Consider the following 24,849-nt stretch of genomic DNA (forward strand, 5'->3'; position numbering starts at 1 on the left):
AAACTCTGCGAGACACTTGAGAGTTCTGCATGTTCCTGCAGAGCCTTTTGTTCTGTATTTTTCTCTAAGTCATTAAAGAACATTTTATTTGACTGCCTGCTTGTTGGTCCTTTTTAATGTTCTGCATGGGGACCATTAAAGAACTTTACCTTAAAGAACTTGTGATAAAGTCCATTGTAGCAACTATAATGCCAGCTTTTAAAACGTATATGTGCACTGACGTTCAGCATATGTCGGAACTAATTTAAAACTCTGATACTGTGCAGTGGTCTGTGTGTACATCTGTTTAACCCCTTCAATTCCACACCACAGCACTACACAGTAATCCTCTCACTGATACACAAACACAGACACACACGCATGGGGGCAACATGTGTGTGATACAGACTTTGGTACAAGTTGGCTTTGAAAAGCACCCCTTTAAAAATGGGTCAGCAAGTCCACCTGCACTCATCTCACAGTAACATATACATATATTTGCATATCCATTTAGGGTTTTTAGTGGAGGATAATAAATGCTTTTTACAATATGGGGCCAAAAGAAACTCATATATAATGTAAAATCACATCACCACATTTGCATATTTGTTTGAAAAATGCTAAAATTCACACACTGGTTCATTGAAGGGTCGCAAAACATGCATGTACACGCACACACTCTCTCCCTCTGTTGCTCTCATAAACATAAAGCACCAACACATACACACAGGCAGACATCTCTCACTCGATCAGTTTCCCTCCCCCGAGTGGCTATAGTGTGGTTTTTCCCTTTTTTTTCTTCTTTTCTTTCGTTTTTTTTGTCTTTGCTGAAATAATTGCAGCGATTTTCAAGACCGTCGCCATGGCAACGCAGAGGCTGATGCGTGTTGACAGAATCTGTTGCAGGGCGACCGAGAGACTGAAAATGGGAGATAAGAGGTGGGAGGAGATGTGATGAGTGGCGTGTATGCGTGCGCATGCATGTGTGTGTGTGTGTGTGTGTGTGTGTGTGTGTGTGTGTGTGTGTGTGTGCGTGTGTACGCACTTGTGTGTGTGGAGCTGATGATGGTGTTGGCGGTATTAGTGCTTCAGTCCATATGATGAATGGAGACGAGCAGTATGGGACATCTAGAACGAGCCTCAAGATCAGGAGTGAACAGTTATGAGTGTATGAGAGAAGAGCTGGTGGTGGGGGTTGGGGGGAGGAAGGGGGTGCTATTTTAGTCTGGGCGTTGTCATGGAAACTGCAGCCTCACTACAAATGGAGACATCCAGAACACATGGATCGTCAAACAAATGGCGTGCGTAAGGCTCAGCGTGAAGCTACGCCATGGCTGTGCGACACTATGCCATCTGAGTCGAACCCACCCCCACCCACACAGACACTCACACCCCTCTGCAGCCTGATAACAGTGGCATCTTCTTCATCGCAGAGACTGAATATCAATGGGAGGGTGGTGGTAGTGTGTGTGGTGTGTGTGTGGTGTGTGTGTGTGTGTGTGTGTGTGGGGGGGGGGGGGGGGGGGGGGGTTGCTTTTAGGGGCCAGAGGAGATGGACAAACGGTTGGAGTCACTAAGTGAGTCAGGAGTCTCAGTGACAGGCAATGGTGTCCATTCAGTGAGTCGCAGCCCCTCTCTGTCTGTCTTTTAATTAACAGTCTTCCCTCCACTCCTCTGCTCTTGTCTCTTCTTCTGTCTGCCGCTTAACTCTCCGTCTCTCTCCCATCCTCTTCCTCTTCGCCTCTTTCTCCCCCCTACCCCTCCTCCATCCCCCTCTCTGAAGGACGGAGGTATTCCCACATTTCTCCGTTGCTATAGCAACACTGCAGCGAGAACAGGAAAGAGAGGACGCAGAGGCAAGCAGAGACGAGGGTGGGGGTGGTGGTACTGGGAGGGTGGAGACACGGTCAGGAGTTGGGGTAGAGAGGATGAGAAGGAGGGGTGTGGAAGCGGCCTAAGATGAGGGGATGTGTGAACAATGCTAATGCTAATGGTAGCAGCAGCAGCAGCAGTAGAGCAGCCAAGTGATGGTGAATTCCCCTCTCGTCATGCTGTGTGCAGACTCACATGCCACAGTCTCATTTGCATAAATGTCACTGAGAATCTATTTTCTCTGTATGTTTCTTATGATCACTGATGCTGTGCACAAAGTGATACTGAAGACTGTGTCCGCTTGGCCATTTGTTTTTTTTCTATAGAAGTCGCCTCTAGTTTCAATCATTTCTCAGGCATTGTTAAGAAGAAAAAGGAAACAGACTAGCCTACCTGGTGTATATAGCTGGCAATGTGCTACATGCTTATTTCACTGTGATTCAATCAGCATAAACTGGTGCAGGTCAAATGACCCATTAGACAAAGATGTATCTGTGTAGATCACGCACAGAAGCCATGTGAAGACCACAGCTATTTCATATCGATGTCATCATCCCCTTCAATCAGAACAGAACACAATCTCATTATCTCTTCATATATATCGTAAGCCAACAGAACAAAGCAGTGTTGCATCAATTTCCCAATATGTAAAGATGTGAAGCAAGCAAAGCTCATGTGGCCTGCAAACAAGCGCCCACATCCTTCCCTTTCCTCTATAAAATTTTGACTGCTTGTGCAAAACTCAGTAGATCAGCCCTGAGTGAAACAAATATATCATATCAAATATGTATCATGTAACCCACAAACATGTATGACTGCTTAGACTGTTAGGTACCTGGAGTACTCTGCTGCATGTCAACAACCTGGCTGTCTACTCAGTCAGTAACTCTTCTTGTCAATATTCTTAACCCCCTCAGGACAAAAACTTCCATCTTTAGGAAAAACAGAGAATAAGCAAAATGGGCATCTAAAATCTGGAGAGGTAAGTGTATTCTATTCTCCATGAATCATCTTTTTAAATACCAAGAAAAATCTCATGTTTTTGATACAAATAAAAAGACAATCCACCTTTTCTTAGGAACTCTTTTCATGCACAAACACATTTTCCTCTGAATATATATCAAGTTTAGAAAACACTTTGCTAATATCAGATAGAAAAATGCAACAATGTAACAATTTTGCTTACATCATTTATCTTGGAGTCAGAGTGAATCTCTTTAGGCATTTTAGAAAATAATAAAAAAAACTGGACAAGCAACTGGTCAGTTTCAAAAATATCTTCAATACAAATTAAATAAAAAAAAAAACAATTTCTGACAAATTAATTTACAAGGAAATTAATATTTATATTATATATTACTATATAAATAATGTATTATATTCATTACTTATATTCACCACCCACTAACTCTCACAAAAGTCAGTATATCTTTCATTAGAGAAATTACAGTCTTGTACATTTTGATCACCGTATCATATTTTTGGTACACATGGAAGTATCTGTTTATATCTGTGGGCATCGATGATATCAATTTTGCCTGTCTATGGAGAAATGTTCTGCTATTAAATTATTGTTTTCATTTTACTATTTGTGTAATCAAACTTCAAATCATAACCCCCTTTTCTGGAAAAAATGGGGCTGATGACCAGTTTAAAGGGTTTTCCACACATTCTGACTAAACAAAAGCTAACCCATCAAAAGGAATCCTTAAAATTGCCAGGCCCACAGTTGGTACTACTGCAAGAAATGCACCAAACTAGAACAGGGGTATGGTATACTACAATGTTCAACACAACTGGCTTGACAATGACCCACACCTCAGTTGGCAATAGTGGTGGCAGTAGTTTTCATCTTTCTCTCTTAGTTCAGGCTTTCTGCTTCAGGCCTCACATAAAAAGGGGGCATTTCACAGGTCACATGATTCTTCATGCACACAAAATGATGCCTATGAGTGTCACCTAATTATGATAACATGTTGATTAAAATCTATAAAGAACATAAAAAGTAACTGCAAAAATGTGACACTCTTACAAAAAAGACAAAGTTAACTCTGCAGAAAATTATGACATGCGGATTTAGTTCACACAGTGGTAAAATAAAAATTTTAAGTTAATTATTTTATCACTGAGTGCGCTCTCAGTGCTACTGTTTATGTCCAAGGCGACCGCAGCAAATTAGAGTTCTGAAACTTTAAAATGGATCCGTTTAGTCATTAAAAGTTACTGTCCCACAGCCTAATAAAGACGACATTGAAATCACTTTAGTTTGTTAGCAGATCAAAGTGAAATTAATCTTAATTTGACTGAATGGATTTAAATGTGTGTCCTGTTTCCTAGCAGCTTCCAGCAGTGTAAAACAGATTAAGCAGCAGATTAGAATCAAGAATAAAAACATTTAGACATTTTATGAATAACAAAATGAATACATGCACATTCTAGTGGCAATGCAATTGAAAAAATTCTTTAAACAAAAGAATCTTTGAAAAGGTGATCATTCGAACAGAAACTCACGATATAAACTGAGGTTGTGTATTCAGTATAATTGATCACAGTGATTTATCCAGGTAAAAAGAGAGCCGCTTTCATAACACAGAGAATTCTGACTTTAAACTCGACAAAGGTTCCTAATCTACTGGTTCTTAAGGCAGCTCCCTAACACGAGAAGAAATTTTTGAGCACAAATCTGAGAAAACTGTGTTGTTTGTTGTTCTTCTACAAGCTTAGCCCACACTTTGCTGGAATGACTATGGATAAGCAGACTTGGTCACATGTGTGCTGCTGCACTGTTGTATTGTTGGGCATTTATTATAATTTCTTCCACTGTTTGGGAGATCAAATTCTCAGGTCACTTTGTTGCTTAACATTAAGATGGATCTGTTTTGACTGTGCTTGTCAGTTGGGCTTTCTGTCTAGTGTTTGCATTTTCTCCCTCAGCTTGCTTAGATGTTATGTCTTCTTTTATAACTCCAAAGTTACATGTTGTAGGTGATTCAGTGTTGCTAAATTGGCAGTATAGTATTAGTGTAAGCAAGGCAAGGTACAAGGTGTTATCTCAGAGATGACAACCTGTCCAGACATGTCCATTGTCACCTGGGTTGTCACAGTTAACATAATAATTAGGCTATAATTATTAGATAATATACCGTATTTTATGCTAAAAAATAAAACTAGGATTCAAGGACATAGTTACAAGTTTAGCTTTAAACTCAAACTTTAAAAAGGGAAGCAATTTACGGTAATTGTATACGTCATTTGCCACAAACACTGAATGTTTTTTAAGTGCATAATTGTGCATAACAATTATGTATAAAAATATTTAATGACAAATGAGTGTACATCAAGCATCAGCTGTGCTATTTCTTACTCTTGCTAACTAAGCTAGCTTTGTAGGGCTAACCACTGCTACAGTGTGTAATTTTTCCACTTTTGAAAAAAAAAAAAGTATGAATTCAAAGATTTAGAAGTTATTCACCGAATTCATGAGCAGTGGAGTAGCAGGTGAGCTGATTTTACCTTTGGACAGGAGATTCAAAATACCATTCCCTGGCTCATGTCAAGTTGTTGTGCTAAGCTATCTGCTTGCTAGCTGTGGCTTCATATTTTGCTCCTTCACTGGCTTGAGTGCTAGAGCTGAATATCTGAATACCACTACAGCATCAAAGTAGGCTAAAAGTCTCTACATAATTCATAGTGCTATTAAATGCATAGAGTGCCACAACATTAACAAGGCAAAGTAGAGGCATTGCCCTATACCTGCAGTTACGGCAAATCAATATTCAAGTAAGTGTAATAATCTAATAACAACATTAGCTCCACTGCCTGAAAAATGTGTTAGTATGTGGGAGTGAATGCACTGGGGAACAATTTACTACAGATCTTCCTCCAGTAAATACATAGGATGTGTCAGTTTACGATGTATGCTGGAAAGAGAATATTAATAGGAAAGTAATTACTTTAAACCTCCTCACCCACCATATACCTTCCCTACAGTGTAACAAACACTGGTGAGGTTTCTTTGTGTTATATTGTGGTAGCACATAACATGATTATAAAGCAATATAACAAAGCCTGCTTTGTGTTTTTTCAAAGAGGCTATTTCAGATTGTCATTTGGATTCATCACCAAGAGATATTTTTGTCTCTGACCTAATACAGAAAATTAGACTCTAAATGGTCTGATGTGTTATTAATAATAGTCAGATTTCCAAAGCACCTTTATATTATTTTTACATTTTGAACAGCCCTACCTTATATACATTATTTTATGCATAAACAGTCGTAAGAAATACTAATTTCAATAAAAGTATTTGCGCATGAGTAAAAACAACTTAGAACACAAGCAAACCAGACATAAGTTGCCATCAGCCTAATTCCCCACACACATAAAGCAGCGGCTCTATTTCCAAACCCATTTGGCAATATTCAGTGGAGAGAAAGATATACAGCTTTTTTTTCCGGGTGACAAGTCTTGTTGGTCAGGTTGAGTGTTTTATCCCCAGTAGAGGGAAAGAACTGTCTGGGGTTACAAGGGCTTCTGAGTGCTTGCAAGTTACACGAGATGGCTATACATGTCTAGCAAAAAGAGTCTCCCTATGGTATGTTTGTTTATCTTCTATGCCTGGATTAATAATTGAGTTATTTTGGGTGAAAAATGAAACTGTATCACCAAACAAAAAAGATCTGCTCAATGCCTCTTAATAATACTGAGGGGGTCTAAATATAGACCAAAATAAAAGCAAAGCACTGTATGTTCAGTACACTATAAAAAAGCCCTCAAAGTACATCAGTAGTAAGCACATACTTTCATGTAACAGTCAAAAATGAATCTTTAAAGAGCAGACTTTAAATCAAAGGGCCACTGGTTTCCTTTTACCCGTCTTGCATAAACTATACCCAAGTGGGTCAATGTCACATTTTTCTCATATAATTCCATACAGCTTTTCTCATGCTTCCTTAGCCAGAGTTAAGCCCGACAGTAGTTAGTGAATCTTCACATTACAATGAATAAATAGGTCATAGGTTGTACTTTTTCACACATTCATATCGAACACTTTACTCTTGTGTTTTACGCATGCATTTGTCCCTTCAACCTTTAAAGTGTGAAGAAATAAAAAGGCCTTTGCATTTCCATGGCTCCTCGATGCAGCCCACAGACTCTGACACCTCTGCTTCACAGTGGAGTTTATGTTGTGTCAGGTTCCCCACAGATTCTGCAGTCTGTCTGTGGGCCAGGGGAGCTGGGGGAATCCCTGGAGAAACACACAGCTGGGAGGTTATTGAATTTGAAGGGAGAAGGGAAGAGGAGAGGATAGTGCAGGCACAGTGGATTTATAGGAAATGACTGCTCTACAACTGTGCAAAGGAGATGTGATTGCACAGGGAGAATTTTGCAAACAGAAATCAGGTTTTCCTCTTTCCCTTTTAATAGAAAGCACAGTTTAAAATTACAAGTGGAGATTTTTGTTGATATATAAACCTCCTGTGGACTGTGGTTGTTTCTTGCTGCAAGGGATGAAACCGGTATTTTAAATTCCACCTTTGCTAATTTAAATGTACCCCTCTTGCATTACATTATATGCACGCCAAGATCACAGAATGCTAAAAATGTATTCGCTTTTGAGCATTTCTCTTTCATCTTCGGCACATTTTAATGCATTTTTTTCTGCAGCATACACACTCTTTTCTCGCTCTCACACCCCCCTCGCTCCATGTGAGTATTGCTCTTTTCAAACATGGCAGAAAAAGGACAAATTCAATTCAAGTCTTGCACATTCTCCGTACCATATGTTTGCTCGCTATTAATACAAGCTGACAAACAGGAAAAATGCTACAGAACAGATAATTATAATATGCTTCAAGATGTGTCATCTCATGGTGTTCTCATGGTGTTACAGAACATTTCTTTTGATGTCTTTACTGGCTTCAGAAATACTTCAATAGAGCCTAACCATATTATACTGAAGCTGTGTTGTCTATTGCTATTTTGGTGTGCAAGCCTTTAACATTATGTGTAAGACATCTCGTGGGGACTGAGGTCTCTGGAGACCGGAGTACAAGCCAAGGACAATTACATTCAAGAAAATGACTTTACATAGTGCCCCCAAAGATATTTCAGATACAATCTCCCCGATGTAAGGTCCAAACATTTTATCTAAACACATTCAGATTCATGGTTATGGCTTATAGCTGATGCAACACTTATTGCAATGCTTATTCCCTTGAACTTGTTTTATAATGCGGCTTGAACTTATGATACATCTTGCAGACAAGACTGTGATTGCGTATACAGTCTCACCTCATTTCACTTAGCTTAAGAACACTTTACAACACACAATCAACCCTTTCAGAAAAAGAAGTAGTGATAATGATGCAGAACAAGAAGAAGCCACAGTGTCAGGCGCATAGTTCTGTTCATGTTGGTGTCATAGCCACTGAGTCGTTTCACAGTTGCCTTGCATGGAAAATGTCTAATCGCCGGAAAGAAGTGATTGTTTGTTTGATTTCCCTTTTTAGCCTGTTTGTAAGTAAATTTATACTAGTAATAAAAATTGGCAGAGTGGGTAATTTATAATTACCCTAATATAACACAAAGCACCAGTTGATTTACTAACGTGGTTTCCACGCTATAGTGATTCCAGAGTTGTTAGTTTTTTTTGTTGAATTTGTTAGATTGTGATTGGCACACCAGCACCTCTTATTCAATTAGTACACCTTAATTATGGACTTAGTGGTATGACCTTTGTGTACCTTCTTTTTTCTGTATAGCTCAGTTAAAGCAAATGCAGCTAGTATGAAGTGTGTGTCAGTTGTACTTTGATGTAGGCCAACTCTAGACTGCAGGTGATGTTGTGGAGCACTTTGTGTTAAATGTTTGTTCTTTAATTGCAATGTTGCTAGAAAGATCATTTCCAAAATAAATGATAAAAATGTATCTGTTTTTATGATTTCAATCAGCAAAGTATAACAGATCATTTTTCACATGGCAGCACCTCAACTCATTTAGGTGTAGACATGGTCAAGTCAACCTGTTGACATTAAAAAACAAATATCGAAATATTAGAGAAAAGTGACTTAAGTAACTCTGAATGTCCTTTTACATGGTTGGTGGTGCCACGTGGCTGGTCTGAGTATTTGAGTATTTCCTGGGGTGTTCTAACATAACCATCTCTATGGTGTACAGACAACGGTCAGAAAAAACAGAAAATCATTCATTTAGTTCTCAGGACTGAAATACCAGAGGTCAAAGGAGAATGCCCAGACTGCTTTAAGCTGGCAGTAAGGCTACAGTCACTTAAATATTCACTGATTACAACCAAGGTATGGAGTAGAGTGTATCTGAGTGCACAACGCTGTGAAATAAGCCTAAGCAGCAGAAGAAACTGGAAACTGAGGCTACAGTTCACACAGGCTCACCATAATTGGAGAATAGAAAATTGGAAAAGCATTGCCTGGTCTGATAAGTGTCCAATTCTGCTGCAACATATGATATATATCAATATAATAGGGTTTGAATTTGGCATAAACGACATTGCTCATGGTGGTATAATGGTGTGGGGGATATTCTTTGTCACACCTTGGGACCCTTAGTACACACTAAGCATCGTTTAAAAACATCACAACATACCTGAGTATTGCTGCTGATCATGCCCATCATATTATAACCACAGTGTATCCATCTTATAATGCTGCTTTCAACAGGATAACCTGCCATATCAGAAAGTTCAAATCATCTCAAAGCGGTTTTTTTGAACATGAAAATGAGTTCACTGTCCCCAAATTTCAAGGTTTTGGAATGTGGTTTCACATCATCATCACCTGTGTGATGTTTTCATGTCAATATGGACCCAAACCTCTGAGCAATGCTTTTAGCATCTTGTTGAATCTATGCTATTAAGAATTAAAACAGTTCTGAAGACAAAAGGTGGTCCCAGCCTGTACTAACTCTAATAAAGTGACCAGTGAGTGTATATAGCCATGTTTGCTATAATTCTGCAAGAAACAAAATTACATTTCCGTACTAAAAGATACTTCTAAATGTAATTATTTTTAACATGACTGGGGCAAGCCATAGTGTTGATCCAAAACCTTATTTTGAAAGTATTTCCTCTTTCCTGATTAACCTCTGAAAAAGCAAACGTGTGTAGTAAACGAAAAGTAGGTCAGAAAATAAAGTTTAAACACAATTATACTTGACATATTTTTCCTTTTATATTATAAAAGTTCACGCAATAACTTATTTGAAAGGTCATTTGTCATTTTAAACTTGTTAATGCATTTCATATTTAGAATAGTTGTGGTTGTGTTCTGTAGAATGAAATCACAACAAAAAAGGAAAGTGGTATGTTTCTAATAAAAGACTATATCCTTACAGGAAGCAGAAAACTGAAATCACACAAATAGTAAACAGCGAAATAAAATACCTCTCAGTCACTGCATGACAGTCATTGAAGTGTAAATATTGCACATGTTGATTTTGCTATAACTCAAGAAATACACTCTTCTGTCACACTGTGTACCTGGATGAATTTCTGAAGGGGAAAAAATGACATTTAATGACAATCCATAAAGGCCCAAACTGATAATACCACATACTAAGATACAACCAACAACTGGAAATAAAACACAAAAGAAAAAGAAAAGAAACACATGACATTTTTATATATAGTTTTTTTGTGTAAAGGAATCTAAAAGTTCTGTTGCTTTGCACATTTCTCTTTCAAATCTTTTAAAGCAGACTATCTTTTTAATATTGTTTTATCAAACAGAACAGCTTACCTTTAAAGAACCAAAAGGTCAGTCCACTTTCTTGTCTCGCAATTTGGTGTCTCAGATACCATAATCCATTTCATTAAGGAGTTTTGCCTCCAACAAACCAATAAATGTCACTTGGACAGAAGCATCCATTGTAAGCAATGGGTGATGCAGAGGATACAAACATGTCAGAACTCCATCTGTAGCCAAACTCAATGCTACAGTTAGGTACAGATGATCGGTATGTACAGTCTCAAGCTTGTCAACTTCATTAAAAGGGGTCATATAGTTCTGAACATTACGAGAATGAGCTTTCTCTGCAGTAGCATCGAACACAGAGTACAATGGCAGCCACAATACTAAGATGCAACAAAAGCCATCTGCGTTTCCTTCAAACGTTAATAATAACGATGATAACCTTGCATGTCGTGTTTTACGGATGCTCAGAGATTTGAAAGGAACATTTCCATGCTGATTAGGTGAGTCATCATCATCATAATAAAACATTGCTACAGTAATGTTCAGGTAAAAGATTTGTTCCACGGTTAACGTGGAGAAATGTACCCTCATTCCCGGCACACAAGGAGGTATCTAGTATGCTCTTTGAAATTTGACGACGGAGCACCAAATGTAGCACATCAAGGGGGCAGCCATATGTTATGTCTTTAGAATTAATTTAGATTCTTTTTGTGTCTCTGTGGGGATACAGTCAAATCCTGCCCTCTAAATCTGTTGGACAGGTTGCAGATTTACATTGACTATATATTTTTTTTAAATTATATTTATGACCAGAAATAATAACATAAGGTTGAGAAATAATAGAGAAATGGCTGCAGTTTAGACAATCCAAGTTACAAAAAAATCAATACATATGTTCAAGGCATACTTGAAAAATGCCTTAGCTTGCTAGCATTAGAAGATGTTCCTTTCACAGATATAACAATGTGAGAGCCGATTCTGGATTTTGTCTAGCAGCATCACTCTTATTATCATCACTGTTACTATCAATACTTCATTTTATGCCTTCTTCCAGAACGCATGAGCTCATTGCTAATGGCAAAATCCTTCTTTTGAATAGAAAATACCTCATATACAATGTGTAGCTTTGAGGGACACACACACACACACATCCCAGCAAAATTAGACCTTCATTACAGTCAACACTGATTTTCCATTGTCTGGAATAACTGGTTACTTGTCCAGTTTGCGCTCAATTGCAACAAACATTACTTTTCCTTAATTGTCTGTTCACATTTCAAACTTTGTCAGCACAAGAGCAGAAGAATTACCATGGGCGAAGACTAATTTTTGACAAACCCGCCTTCATTAAAGGATTAGATCATGAAAACATTCATCTTCCAAAACCAGAAGTGTAGCCCATCCACAGGCAAGTCGCTAAAAGCCTGTCTGACCGCGTTAACAGGACAGACAGTACGTGTCATTACCAGGGTGACTAATGGCTAAACCACTAACCATACATTCAATCCAGGTTTTAGCACAGAGAACGGCACAATGTCTCACTCTTAACCTGCGTGGTTGCCATATTGACCCGATACAACCCAATATATGATTGATTTATTTCACACGTAATGATACATGGCTAGACAACTGTACACATTATATCAAACTAACAAAAATAAAGAAATACATAGTTGAAACGCAAGAAGCGTAAATGGCATTTAACATATGAAAGTTACACTTTAAAAATGTGGATCTTACAATTGTCATACAACCAGACATTATTATTATTAATATACTGTACATTTCCTTTCATTCCAATCTTCTTAAGATGGATGTTCACTCCCTTCTTGAAAGCTGCTGCAGATAGATGTCGACTCATCCTTATGACAGCATTTCATGGCATGATTATGGTAACCACGAGCAAGGAGATCATATCAAATTCCAGTCTAAAAGCAAATATCTGGCTACTGATCTGATTCAAATAACACATTGTCAACACTTTAATTTACCCTTACAGGTCATTGCATTGGATTACCTGTTCGTGTTTGTTTTTACCATTAATTGATGCTGGCATTTAAGTATCAGAATTGTCAATTCAAATACCAAGAAGCTGGCTTTTACAAAATACATAATACACTTTCAGAACACAAAAGTTTGTAATGATTATTACTGAAACAACAGACAAAAGTTTGTCAAACAGAGATCTGCATTTACTGTAATACAACCTAAATGGACTTTATGCCACAAAGCCAATTCAAAGATTCACAATGAGTGTTGCAATTGAGCCCTTATGTTTCTGAGAAGTAGCCAAACTTAAAACATATCATAACAAACCTCAACTATCGCCGCCCCTGATTATTCACAAAGAAACAAACTATACCAGCTTATACATCCACCCCAAAATATGTCTGCATCAGAGTCTGCAATGATACATATTTAGATGAAAATATATTTATATAATTTGTGGATTTTTCACAGTAGTTTGCACTGTACCCTTTTGTCCATCTATTTATGCCTACATAATTTTCACCTTGAGGGAGTCTTTTGAGTCACTAGAGAGAGAATGTGGCTCGTGGTTTTTTGAGGAAGAAAAATGTCTCTTGGATTTTATTCTGCAATATCTCTGATCTTCAGTGTGGCAAGTGCTGTGCGTGTCTTTCAACTCTGCTGGCCAACAACGGTTTGGGGACTGATTACTCTGAAAGGCTATTTTTTTTTTCCTATGAGGACACAGCTTGTAGAAACTGCAAAAAACATTTGCTTTGGCACAGATTTACATTGTAGCAATGTCCATTCCTTGATCTCCATGGCCATGATCGTTACTACAAACACAAGTGGGCCATTGTGGTAATCCTTGGCTCAGTACACTGTCACAGATAAGTCTATGTGTTTGTGTATTGCCGTTTCAGTCTATCCTCTTTCCTAGTGTAATGTCAGTGCACTCTAGTGTCTAATCATTCTGCGCATAAACCCAAGATCAATCCCCTCTCTGTCGTCAACTCTCTCTCACTCACTCTCACTCAATACTCTCACTTTTGCTGTTAGATTTGAGTCTCTTGTACATTTTCCTTCGAACTCCCCTTGAAAAGAAGAGGTTCCATTTGTGGATTCTGGCTTTGGCCCATGAAACCCTTGATCGATCCATGTAAGCCCATGGTAGGCATAGGCAGAGACATGGGGAGTGGTGGGGACATCGAACTGGGGATGGTGTTGGTGCCGTTGCCTGATGAGGTGAGCAAGTTGGATGTTGAGATCGGGACAGAGGTACAGGAGATAGGAATATCTTGACCTTGCTGGCTCTTGTTACTCAGGATCCCTCCTGGCCCCATCCCTTCAGTGCCAATACTAAGACCCATCACATTGTTGTTAAAATGATGTGTCTTGTAGTAATGGTTTAGCGTATCGGTACGACCAATGTTGGGAAGGTTGACTATTTCTGGATGATGTATCCGTAGGGTTCCTTCTCCACCTGTTCCAGAATTCATTGTCGAACCACCTGAGATGCCACTTCCTGCTCCGGCTCCGATCTCATCCTCTACATTCACAATTTCAATGGCTCTGGCTGGGCCGTGGTGCTTGTGTAGCTGGTGTTGCTTACGGAGTTTATAGAAGACCACCAACATTACTGCTGCCATGAAAGTAATGGCCACAAAGCAACCAATGATGATCTTAGTTGTTTTCATTACATCATCCAGGCCTGGAATGTTAGTTACATGTTCTGGGGGCTCAGTCACTGTATTTTCAGGAGCTCTATTGATTCGTGGAGACAGTGAGGAGAGAGAAGAGAGAGAAGGCGTTATAGTAACACCAGGTTGGTGGACAGTAGGATTAGGAAAATCTATGAAGGTCTCGTTAATATACTGTCTTGCAGACTCCTCCTCGTCTGTTCTTGGCTCTAGTGTTTCCACAGTGACGGTGGTGAAATAGCTGTAGGTGTTGCTGGGGTCCGAAGCAGATACATTGAGAACGGCGGATGCAGTGGTATTTCCAGCAGAGTTGGTTACCATGCAAGTGTACTGTCCTGTGTCTTGCATGGTCACATTTGTGAAGTTCAGTGTTCCGTCATGGAGCACTGAGATCCTAACTCGGTATGATCCGTGGGTCATCAGCGTGCCATTTGGAGTGAACCAGTTCACGGAGGTCATTGACGTTCCAGTACGACATTTCAGCTCAGCAGCCATGCCTTCAGTGACATTGAGGTCAGTGGGTGGCTCAACAATCACTGGGGCATAGCAGGTAAAGTGGCTCTGGTCTAGTTCTCCAATGTACTTGCCCTTTAGACCTGGGGGTGCGTGGCAGCGAGCACAACAAGTGGTGTTGCTGGGAACTGTTTCTTTCAGCCACCAGCTGAGCCAGAGAACGTCACAGTTACAAACCCAAGGGTTATGGTTTAGATGTACCCTCTCCAACTGGTGCAGAGGGGTGAAGAGGTCATGAGGCAGGGAATGCAGGGAATTGTGAGAGAGGTTCAGCTCCTCCAAGTTTTTGAGATCATCAAAGGCATTGCGTTCAATGACTGACACTCTGGAGTGCATTAGCCACAGCTTGCGAAGTGAAACTAGACCCTGGAAGGATCCAGGCCGGACTATCCCGAGCTGGTTCCCTGATAGCTCCAACTCCTCTAGTCGCACTAATGGGGTGAGGTTAGGTATGTCCTTCAAGCCACACATGCCAAGATTCAAGAAGCGCAAGTTTATCAGACCTTCAAAGGCAGCCTCTGAGATGAAATCCAGCTTCCTGAGTTCCCCTAGGTCAAGACGCCGTAAAGAGGGAACACGATGAAAGGCAAACGCCGGCAGCGTCTCGATTGGGTTGTTTCTTAGCCATAGTTCCCTTAGCTTGCTTAGATACTCAAAAGCTTGGGATGGCACCACTGTAAGACGGTTGTCAAAAAGCTCCAGTGTATTGAGGTTAGGAAGACCATTAAAAGCTCCCACCTCAATCTGTCGGATGTGGTTCTTTGAGAGCTGGAGGATTTCCAAATGTCGCAGATGCTTAAATGTATCAGACTTGATCACCTAGTGTGGAAACAAATAAAAGGGAGGCATATTGTAGCAAAATTAAACATAATGCTCTCAAGGTATCTATCTTTAAAGTCTTAATGTGTTTTCCATTTGTGGATGAAACCAAAATTACCTGAATTGAGTTCTCTTGTAGATTGAGGTATCTTGTGTTCTCTGAAATACTGTCAGGGATTTGATCTAAACTCCTCCTTGTACAGATGACACGGCTTGCCTGATTGGAGCAGATACAGGGGGAGGGGCACGGGGGTGCTGCCTCTGTCAGCTGAGGTCCATGGTTGTGAAACCACAACAAAAGTTGGACCAACCAGAGGAGGGGGAAAGGGGTACCTGGACTGGTCACCATGACAACACGCATGGCAACTGAGTCATGACCTACCCCTATTGCTAAGAAGTTGATAGGTCACCTCCAATCAAGCGACTTCAGGTGCTTATCTTGATGTTCATATTTAACGCTCTGATTCTCTTTTGCTCCTTCAAGCAGCCACTTAAAAACTGAGGAAAAAAGTGCAATGCTATATTAAAGACTTTATCAATAATAGATTCTTACTTTGCTTTTGCTCATAGTTCCTTGGTAATCAAATACTTGGGCTTTCTCAATTTTTCATTTTTCTTCCCATGACAATTATTAGAAGAGAAATCAAATTTAGGGGAGGATTTGCTTGTGAAAGTGTTGTCACGATGGAGACTGTTGGTTCTCCCTGTAAGGGAAGAGACAAAAGAAGAGAGAGGAAGGAGGTCAAGTGAGTGCACAGTGCAGAAAGATTTACTTTACAAGCCTAGCACACACATGCGACTATTTGCAGAACTGAACTGAAAATCTCTAAATATCACCAATATCTCCTCTGGAATAATGGTACAATTTTCTATTCTAAAGACATGTCTATCAACCACTGAGTCAGCTGCCATTTAGGTTTAAACCTAACATCAGGGTCATGGTCTGAAATGGACACAAAATTCTAAAACTGCAAGTTGGGTCACAGGTGCTGCAGCATCCACTTTATGATACTGGCATTCTTCAAGCCAAATACGCACTGACAGAGGTAGACTCTCACATTCCCAAAGAATGCAAAGTGGTTGTATGCAGTTACAAGTCCATGTGGCCCTAAGGTTAATGCAGAAATTCATGCAATCCATCATGAATCAGCAGCACAGCATTACAAATGAGGTAACAAATGATGCCTGCATGCAGTAGTTTAGAAATTAAGACATGAAGGAATGATTATTGACTCTTGACATTTTACTGCAATGCACATGCGGTGCCCAATATGCCACGCTAAATCGGACAAGATTCCCCCAACAACTAAAACTGATGAACCAGACATGAATATGACAACTGGATTATACAGAAAGAGGAAAAAATGGTGCAAAATAAGCCTTTCTGTTTGTTTTGGAGGGGGGGGGGGGGGGGGGGGGTTGAATTCCTGAATGTGCATTGTGTTTTTCAAAAGCCTTGTTTTTGGTTAATCGAGTGTCACACACACACATCTTGCAACAGAAATGGCTGCGAGCATCAGCAGACTCACTAAATTTAGAAATGCTTGGGCTGTTCCCCTTATAATGATTAGAAAGAGAAAGTGCTCATTGTTTTCTCAAGCACATAATTCTCGTCACTATGACTCTGGCAGTCACAAGTCTGTCATGTCTGAGAACAAATGATAAAAGATCCTTGTTTCCTGACACTAATATAAACACAATGTCACCTCTATCGATATGGCATTTAAAATAACTCTTGGATGCATTTTAAAAAATAAAAGAATCTCTTATTAATGTAATAAACTGTTTATTCTTTCTTTTTTTATGAAACAGCTCCATGGCAGTCCTTAGCATCTCCTCTCCTATGCAGCGACGATGCATGCGCCTAGAAACACTGTTGCTGTGGCAACCTGCTCACTCACCATCTTGTGTTTTTACTGTCCAGTGCCCTATTCCACATTACTGTGTTTAGCTGAGCTTGATCAACATTTTGTGTCCAAAATGGATAAACAGCGCCTTTGCTGTCTAAATCAAAATGCATTTAACTCAAAGCTTATAGTGTATGCTTGCAGTATTTGCTATTATAACACACTCGGTAAGAAAAGCCAAAGCTGAATTTTGGAATTCTGTTCATAGGAGATAGAACAGGGTTGAACTTTGGCCTTCAGCATAACAACAGCAGGAACAAATCTGCAACGAATCTTAATGGTCAAGGTCTGAGGATCAGGTCAACATTGGTTTTCATCTAAAACATACTTCGAAGAAGTTAAAGCAGCTATTAAGAAAGCTCGTAAGGGAATGTACGCTAAAAATAGACTTTTTTCAGATGCTTTGCACATCCCACTGACTCTCTCGCCCTGTCTCATTCTCTCTCTTCGACACATGCCCACATCCAGATCTACGACCATCGTAACTGTAACTGACACAAAGAAATGACAGCACATACGTACATCCCAGATAAGCTAATGAATGTAGACGTGTGAATACAAATAAACCTAAATATTACAGTAAGCAGCTCCTTTGCACCAGTCCTCATTATGGTGCTCTTTACACTGTTGTCCTTCCTTGAAGAGTCTCCCACTCATCCCCATCTCACAGCTAATTATGCATTTCAATAATCTGACTGGCTCTCTTAGACATCAGAATTGTATCTGATTCAGAGTAGAGGTCTGATAGTTGCAATGATTCATGAAAGCATCAAAGCAAAACATCATTAATATTCAGCCGGCCAAAGAAGTACCAGTGTTTCATACGCTGCTACTTCATTAAAAACACACAGCGATGGTGGTGCTATGCCTTTCTTTCCTCCCTTTTTTTTCCTTTTAAATTGAGCGGTGTACAAAGTATCATATAAACACAGCTGGATGGAAAGTATTTCCAAATTCCTCCAGCCACTTTCATGACACTTGAAGTCTAGAAAGAAATGTAAGCTAATGGTGAAGTTTTGGCCCCACACACAGCCTTTTGTTAAAACAAACTTGCTTCCTTCATTGCATCACTGAGGGAAAGATGCATTCCCCTTGAATTAAAAACCAGCTGGCCCTTGTAATCAATAAGTTGTTTAATGCAGCATTTTTTCCCTTAAGTACAGTTAAGCACTTGAGCTGCATTTGTTCGTTGCATTACATGGGAAATGTCACTAAATGAGGTGGTGCAACCAGTCAGCGGAGAGCACCACATTGTATTGTAAAGAGCTGTATTGTGGGAGAGACCTTGAACCTGCAAACATGCCTGTTGACTTCACCTGCCATCTTTAAGTTCTTGACAAAAGGAGAGCTCGAGAGCTACAAAATACACTGCGATGGTCTTTATTTCTAGAATCTTGGCCCATCTGATCCTGTTGCAGTTGGCCTTCTTTCTGATCTTTGTGCAAAATGTGTTTTCAAGGGCTTCTTGACATAGCTGAAACACTGGCCACATTAAATTCTTCAAGCCAATTTCACTTAAATGAATCTCTCTCTCTCTCTCTCTTTGTTTTTTTGTTTTTTTATTTTAGCCCTTTGTGTTCGTGTCAAAAGCAGATTGCAACGATGTAGATATTGATTATTCGATCAGGCCTGAGAGATCGCTCACTCGTTAAAAGACAAATTAGCTAAAAGCTGCTGACCAACTGCTACAAACCAATCACATCATCGCGAGTGCCTGATTGTATCAATGTCTTCCACTCCACAACTGTCATTAAGGTTTATGAAGAGGCCAAAAAACAGAAAAATGGAGAAAAAAAATTGTGGTGCTGTTGTTTTCAATATAAACTGAGGCTGTGGGTTGCTTTTTTGAATACAAGCCCCAATTAGACCTCATGTATTTACAGATGCTCAAGATGAACACAAAGCGACACAGGTGCAGCAGGGCCAAGATCATCTACTGTAACTATGACAACACCAGATTGATTCAGGACGTGGGAATTGGGGTAGGATGGATGGGACGTATTTCACCAGTATGGATACATCAACCACTGTTAGAGAGAGGGAGAGAGAGGGAAAAAAAAGACAAGCTCGTAGCAAACGTCTTCAGACTTTTAACAATTGCAAGTTGTTGTATTTTTTTTCTTCTTCCCCCTATTTTTCTTATTTTTTTCCATCACATCTCAAAAACCCATAACTTGCCCATGTTTTTCTACCCTGCAGTCGCAACCTCTGATCTGCAATCTCTCCTCATCATATAGCCTGTAGCATAATATCTCCTACAATTGAACAGAATGGCCTTATTCATCTATGCAGCTGCGCTCACTACGGCGCACCTTCTCGGGAACGCAATTGAAATTCTGAATAGGCCTAATTCTGCACATGCTGCATTACAAAATGGCTTGCATCCATCCTCTCTTCGGCGGCAATAACAGCACGACTGCACGCAAAATAACCTTTAGGTTCATTGCTGACTGGGAAATATCACCTGTGTAGATGTGCAATACATAGGTTTGCGCGTAGAAGCGATTCCTTTTAATGCAACTAGCACAGATTTATTCCACTGGCATCGACGTGGACTGTGTGCTCATGTTAATTATTTGCTTAAATTGTTATGCATCTCAGCTTTTTGCCACACTCAATTTCTTGTCCCCTCCTTTGGCATCTCATGACTGTTTTCAGCATCACTCTCGATTAGGTAACAAATGTAATAATTACACCAGCCATTTCCCTCCCTTCTACCTGTACAGCCAAAATAGCCTACCTTAATGTTTCGGCGTCTGCGGCGTGAGGTCGATGTTTTCTCTACCCCCTCTCCGATCGTCAGTTTCCCAACCTCGCTATCAGTCTCTCCTCTTTTTTTTTCCTGCTCTTCCCTAAATTGATTCGCTTGTTTCCACGGCTGTGAGCTGGCTCTTGTTCTTGTAGGCTAGATCCGCAGCGCCAACGCAACGCGGGGGGCTACAGTGATGGCAGGTTAAAGATGAACACAATCCACACACACGCGTGCGCGCGGAAAAAAACAGAGATCGGCTTCGGGATCGCCGAGGAAAAAAATGGTGTTATAATTATGGCACGGAGGAACGAGGTCGGGGACGAGTGCATCGATGCGCCTTATCATCCTTGGAGAGGAACGCAGGTAGCAAACGCGACGGCGCCCGCTGGGCAGAGCAGTTTGCGTCCAGCATAAGCGGCTCTTTACGCACATTCCGTATGTTTCAGTCTGAATCCGACTAAGACAGCATTAGGAGAAGAGACGAAGGAGCACCGACCCGTGGATGTGGCTGCGTTTCTTTGGGTGTATTAAAGTGAACGTTCAGAGCCGGATTCCAAAATGAGAGATATTTCACGTGTTTGCTTTCCGCGTGTTTTGTGTCTCACATCCCCCGGTGAAACTTAAGCTCTGGGCTTGTTATGAGTAGCAGTGTAGTCACATATTTATTAATATGACTCAGCAGCACTGTATGATCGGGAGGGTAACCTGAGTCAGTTCGTTTCTCCCTATCAAGTGAGATTTTGAGCATTTATTATTATTATTATTTTATTATTATTTTATGGGCACTTTCTTTTAAAAGCCACCAAATATTAACAGAAATAAACCTTTCTGATTCACTCAAAGAGTTTTGTAGACTCTGTAATGTTCCCGTAGCTAGCAAGAGCATTTGTTTTTGTAAGATTATATCTAGCAAATCAATGAGGCCTGCTTTCTGCAGACTGTGCATATGAGTGTTTACTCCAAGCCTTCCCACCCTCTTGAAAGGCTTCTGTATTGGACTTGTTAGATTTAAGCTGTAAATAAGGAAGCCACCAGCACTATTACTTCCTGTCAGCACCCAAACATGTAGAACACATACACTGCAGGCCTGTGAAGACCCTGACCGTGAATTAAACCATACATCTGAGCCTTGCAAATGTAGACGTGAAATATTTTGTTAAGGTTTTCAATTCATGTAATGTAATTAGTGAATTGAGAACAGTATGACCAAGTAAGTGGCCAGTTAAAGAGATGTTAGCTCACAAGTGATTTCCCTCCATTGAGCATTGTCATGTATGTGTCCACGTGTCTGAAGTACAGAAGAAGAGAAGCCCCCTTTGCAGCTTTACAACTACCAAAGACTACTTTGTGGGTAAAAATAAATCTCAGTGCATCTTTGCTCTGTCTCAGCTCACACTAAAGGTCAAAGGACAGAAAAGGCCAGTGATGCTTCAGAAAGACCCCCGAGATATATGCACTCTCTCTTTCCCTCCATCTCTCTCTCGCGCCTTCCTTCCCTCCCTCACCCTTTCAGTTGCTCCTACCCTCCCTCTCGGTGAATGCCGTAGTGAGCATTGTTCACGACCACTAGCTTTTACTGAAAGCTGCACAGCAATGAGGTCTCTGTGCCTTTTGCCTCTCTCTTCCTCTACCCTCCCCCTCCTCTGGCTCTCTCTCTCTCCCACCCCTCTACCTCTCTCCCCTTCCCTCTCTTTCTCACTCTATCTCTCTCCCTCTATTAAATTTCCAGTCACACAGTGGTGCAGAGGATATTCCTCCTTTCCCTCTTTCTTCCTCTTCCCTCATTCCCTCTCATTCATGTTAAAATCTTAGCCCATATTCCGTCTCTCATCCAGCCCTGGACGCCTTTCACTGCTTTTCCACCACTCTCGGCTCCTCTCTCCGTACATCTTTTTCGCCTTCCATCCCCCGCACCATTTAAAATGATTCCATGCCGCCCCTGCCAAACCCACCCTGTGCCTTTGCTCTCCTTCTTCCCCCCACTTTCTACTCTATGTCCTCACTGTGTCATTGCACATTGTATCTGATATTCCCTTTATGCATGTATAGTACGCTTGTGTGTGCGCAGGCACCCTTGAGCGTGTGTGTAGGAGCGGTGGACTGGAGAGAGGGAGAAGGACATGCATTTGTGCACAGTAAATGAACAAACGCTCATTGCTGTATTGCTTGTGTCATCAGTGCAGGAAGGCTCTCGGACGCGAAATACAGCAGAGAGAGCTAATCCCGCCATCCAGAAGACGGGCACATGGCATTTCTAATACAACCCAAACCCCATAAACTCTTAATGCTGTGTTAGGAGCCACAGGGGAGGAGAAAGGGAGGGTGAAGAGGATTTGGCAGCAACATGCTACTGCCAAGACATATGTGGCATGCTGATAGCACTAGAGAGGTGCAGCTCACACTGTGTGGAAGCTTTGGAGGGGTGCTGATACACATCAGTCACTTGTATCATTTTAGGAGCGACAGGCCTCGCCGGTCTGGAAGTGGGTGACTGAGTAATTGCACGTAGTTCAAAGCGAAGAATAAAAATGTTGCTAATTGTTGGAGCAGCACCTCTGACGTTTGGTTCAGTCGGAGCACACAGGTGATCTGTTTAGTGGTCCCAACGGCATTCAAGTGAAATTTTAAACCAACTTATATTTCTGTTATTTTTAGAGATTTTATTGAAAGAAAGAAAAAAAAGTTGAGTTGGCGCTCATTGCCATCTGGTGCCAGAGAATAAGAGCGATACGAGAGAGTTTCTACTTATTCGTGGCGATATCCCTGTGTGTGCGTGTGTGTGTGTGTGTGTGTGTGTGCGCGCGTGCTGGAGAGGGAGAGGGAAAGAAAAAAACACAGAGAAAAATCCTGGTGTCACAGTATCTTAGCAACTGCCTCCATCTCCTTGGAGACAAGAAGTGACATCACTTCCTGTCTGTGAGAACTCAGTTTTGGTTTGTACACAGTGTGTTTGTGCATATGATTTGGAGGACTTGGATGTGCGCTGGCGTGCTGCCACGTTCGTATGCAGATGTGGGCCCGCAGTGTGCGCGCTAATCCAAGGAGGAAGTAATCCACAGCTTCACCGAGGGCGAGAAGATTAATTGAAAGAGGAAAGTTAAACTTGTGTGTTTGTTTTTCAGTCACTGTTTTGTGAATTTGGGTGTAAGATGCTAACATCAAGGTGGATACTGACACAACGTTTAGGTCCAAATATTTGTTCAAGTCATCCGGTTTCAACTAATTTTCAGCCATGAATATAATTTGTAACCTATTTAAGATAATTATTATGTTTATTTTATTTTTTCCTTAAACATTGTCACTTTGTAAAACACTTGCATTTTCTTAATTTCTTTCCTCTTTTTTATCTTTACTGCTAAAATACCAAGTTTAAGAGTTTTCTTCTGTTTATATTGGCCTCCTAAACACCAGCTGAGCTCCACTCAGAGAAAACATTATCTTCAACTGCCATCTTGTGAGCAACAGAGTGTAGTGCAATTACTATTCGTTATGAGTGATTTCCTTTAAGGAGTTTACCAGCAACATTTTGTACTAAATTTCATTCATTTGCATAGCTAAAAAATATCTTTATTCCATGCATGGCCTTCAGCCTGACCATCGGCACATACAGTAGAAGGTTTAACGTCTGTATGAGAATCATGCAACAAGCATTGCATCGATGATCATTTATTGAAGCTTTTGACCTTATACTAACATCTGTGTTCCTGTGATTGTTATAACTTCTGATGAATCTTCCATTTACAGGTGTTAGGATAATGATATAATTTTTCATTGCAGGTGTAACCATGATCATTTTTATACATATTGCAACATATCCCCTCACTGACTGATCTAGTGAGGGGAAAGGCTTCGAGCATAGAAGGCCGCACGCGCTTACAAAACCACTAAATTTGTTGTGTCTTGCCTGGTTGGTTAGACCAGTGTTCCTTTTTTTTTTTGTTAAATTGTTGTCCTGCAACCCAGAGGGTTTCTTTGTCAGTAATGTATAGACTTCATCATTTAAGTATGTTAATTTTTCTTTAACCTTTATTTTTATTGCTGCAGCTACCAGTGTCTTCCAGTTGGGTGATTCTCAGCTTCTTTCTTCGTCCTCCGGGGTTAGACCACCCTTTAGTCATTGCACAGTTCTGGGGATTATTGCGATTTCAAACAAGGATATCAGTGTTTTGTAAGCGCGTGCGGCCTTCTATGCTCGAAGCCTTTCCCCTCACTAGATCAGTCAGTGAGGGGATATGTTGCAATATGTATAAAAATGATCATGGTTACACCTGCAATGGATAACAATATTAGATTATCAAGGCTAGGGAGAGAGGTGTTTTGGTTTTCTGTCTCTTGCAGAGAAAGGAACAGACACCAGACGGGGACCCGGAGATGTGAGGACCCTTCACAGCAGGGACAGATGTAGGGACTGTCGAGACAGCAACTGGGGTCAAGTGTCATGACGTTTGGGCTCCTGGAGAAGATGGATCCCACAAACACAGCAATAACCATGAAGGGGTTGGCGAAAACCAGGAACACCAGACCAACGAGGTTCGAGAGGCTCTTGGCAAAAAAGGGGGACACGGCGGTGACCCCAAAACACACAGATCCTTGTTTGAAATCGCAATAAT

General features: G+C 40.6%; 1 protein-coding gene across 1 annotated transcript; it reads right to left on the minus strand.

The window, feature by feature from the left end:
- Window positions 1–12,161: 12,161 nt before the first annotated feature.
- On the minus strand, window positions 12,162–20,729 carry lrrc4bb (leucine rich repeat containing 4Bb). The gene is made up of 3 exons (XM_026178708.2): window positions 20,228–20,729; window positions 15,699–16,284; window positions 12,162–15,580 (listed from the first exon to the last, which is right to left on the minus strand). The coding sequence occupies exons 2-3, from the start codon at window positions 15,939–15,941 to the stop codon at window positions 13,604–13,606; spliced, it is 2,220 nt and encodes a 739-aa protein (XP_026034493.1). The 5' UTR covers window positions 15,942–16,284; window positions 20,228–20,729; the 3' UTR covers window positions 12,162–13,603.
- Window positions 20,730–24,849: the final 4,120 nt, after the last annotated feature.

Source organism: Astatotilapia calliptera, chromosome 8 (assembly GCF_964374335.1).
Source record: "Astatotilapia calliptera chromosome 8, fAstCal68.1, whole genome shotgun sequence".
NCBI lineage: Eukaryota > Metazoa > Chordata > Actinopteri > Cichliformes > Cichlidae > Astatotilapia > Astatotilapia calliptera.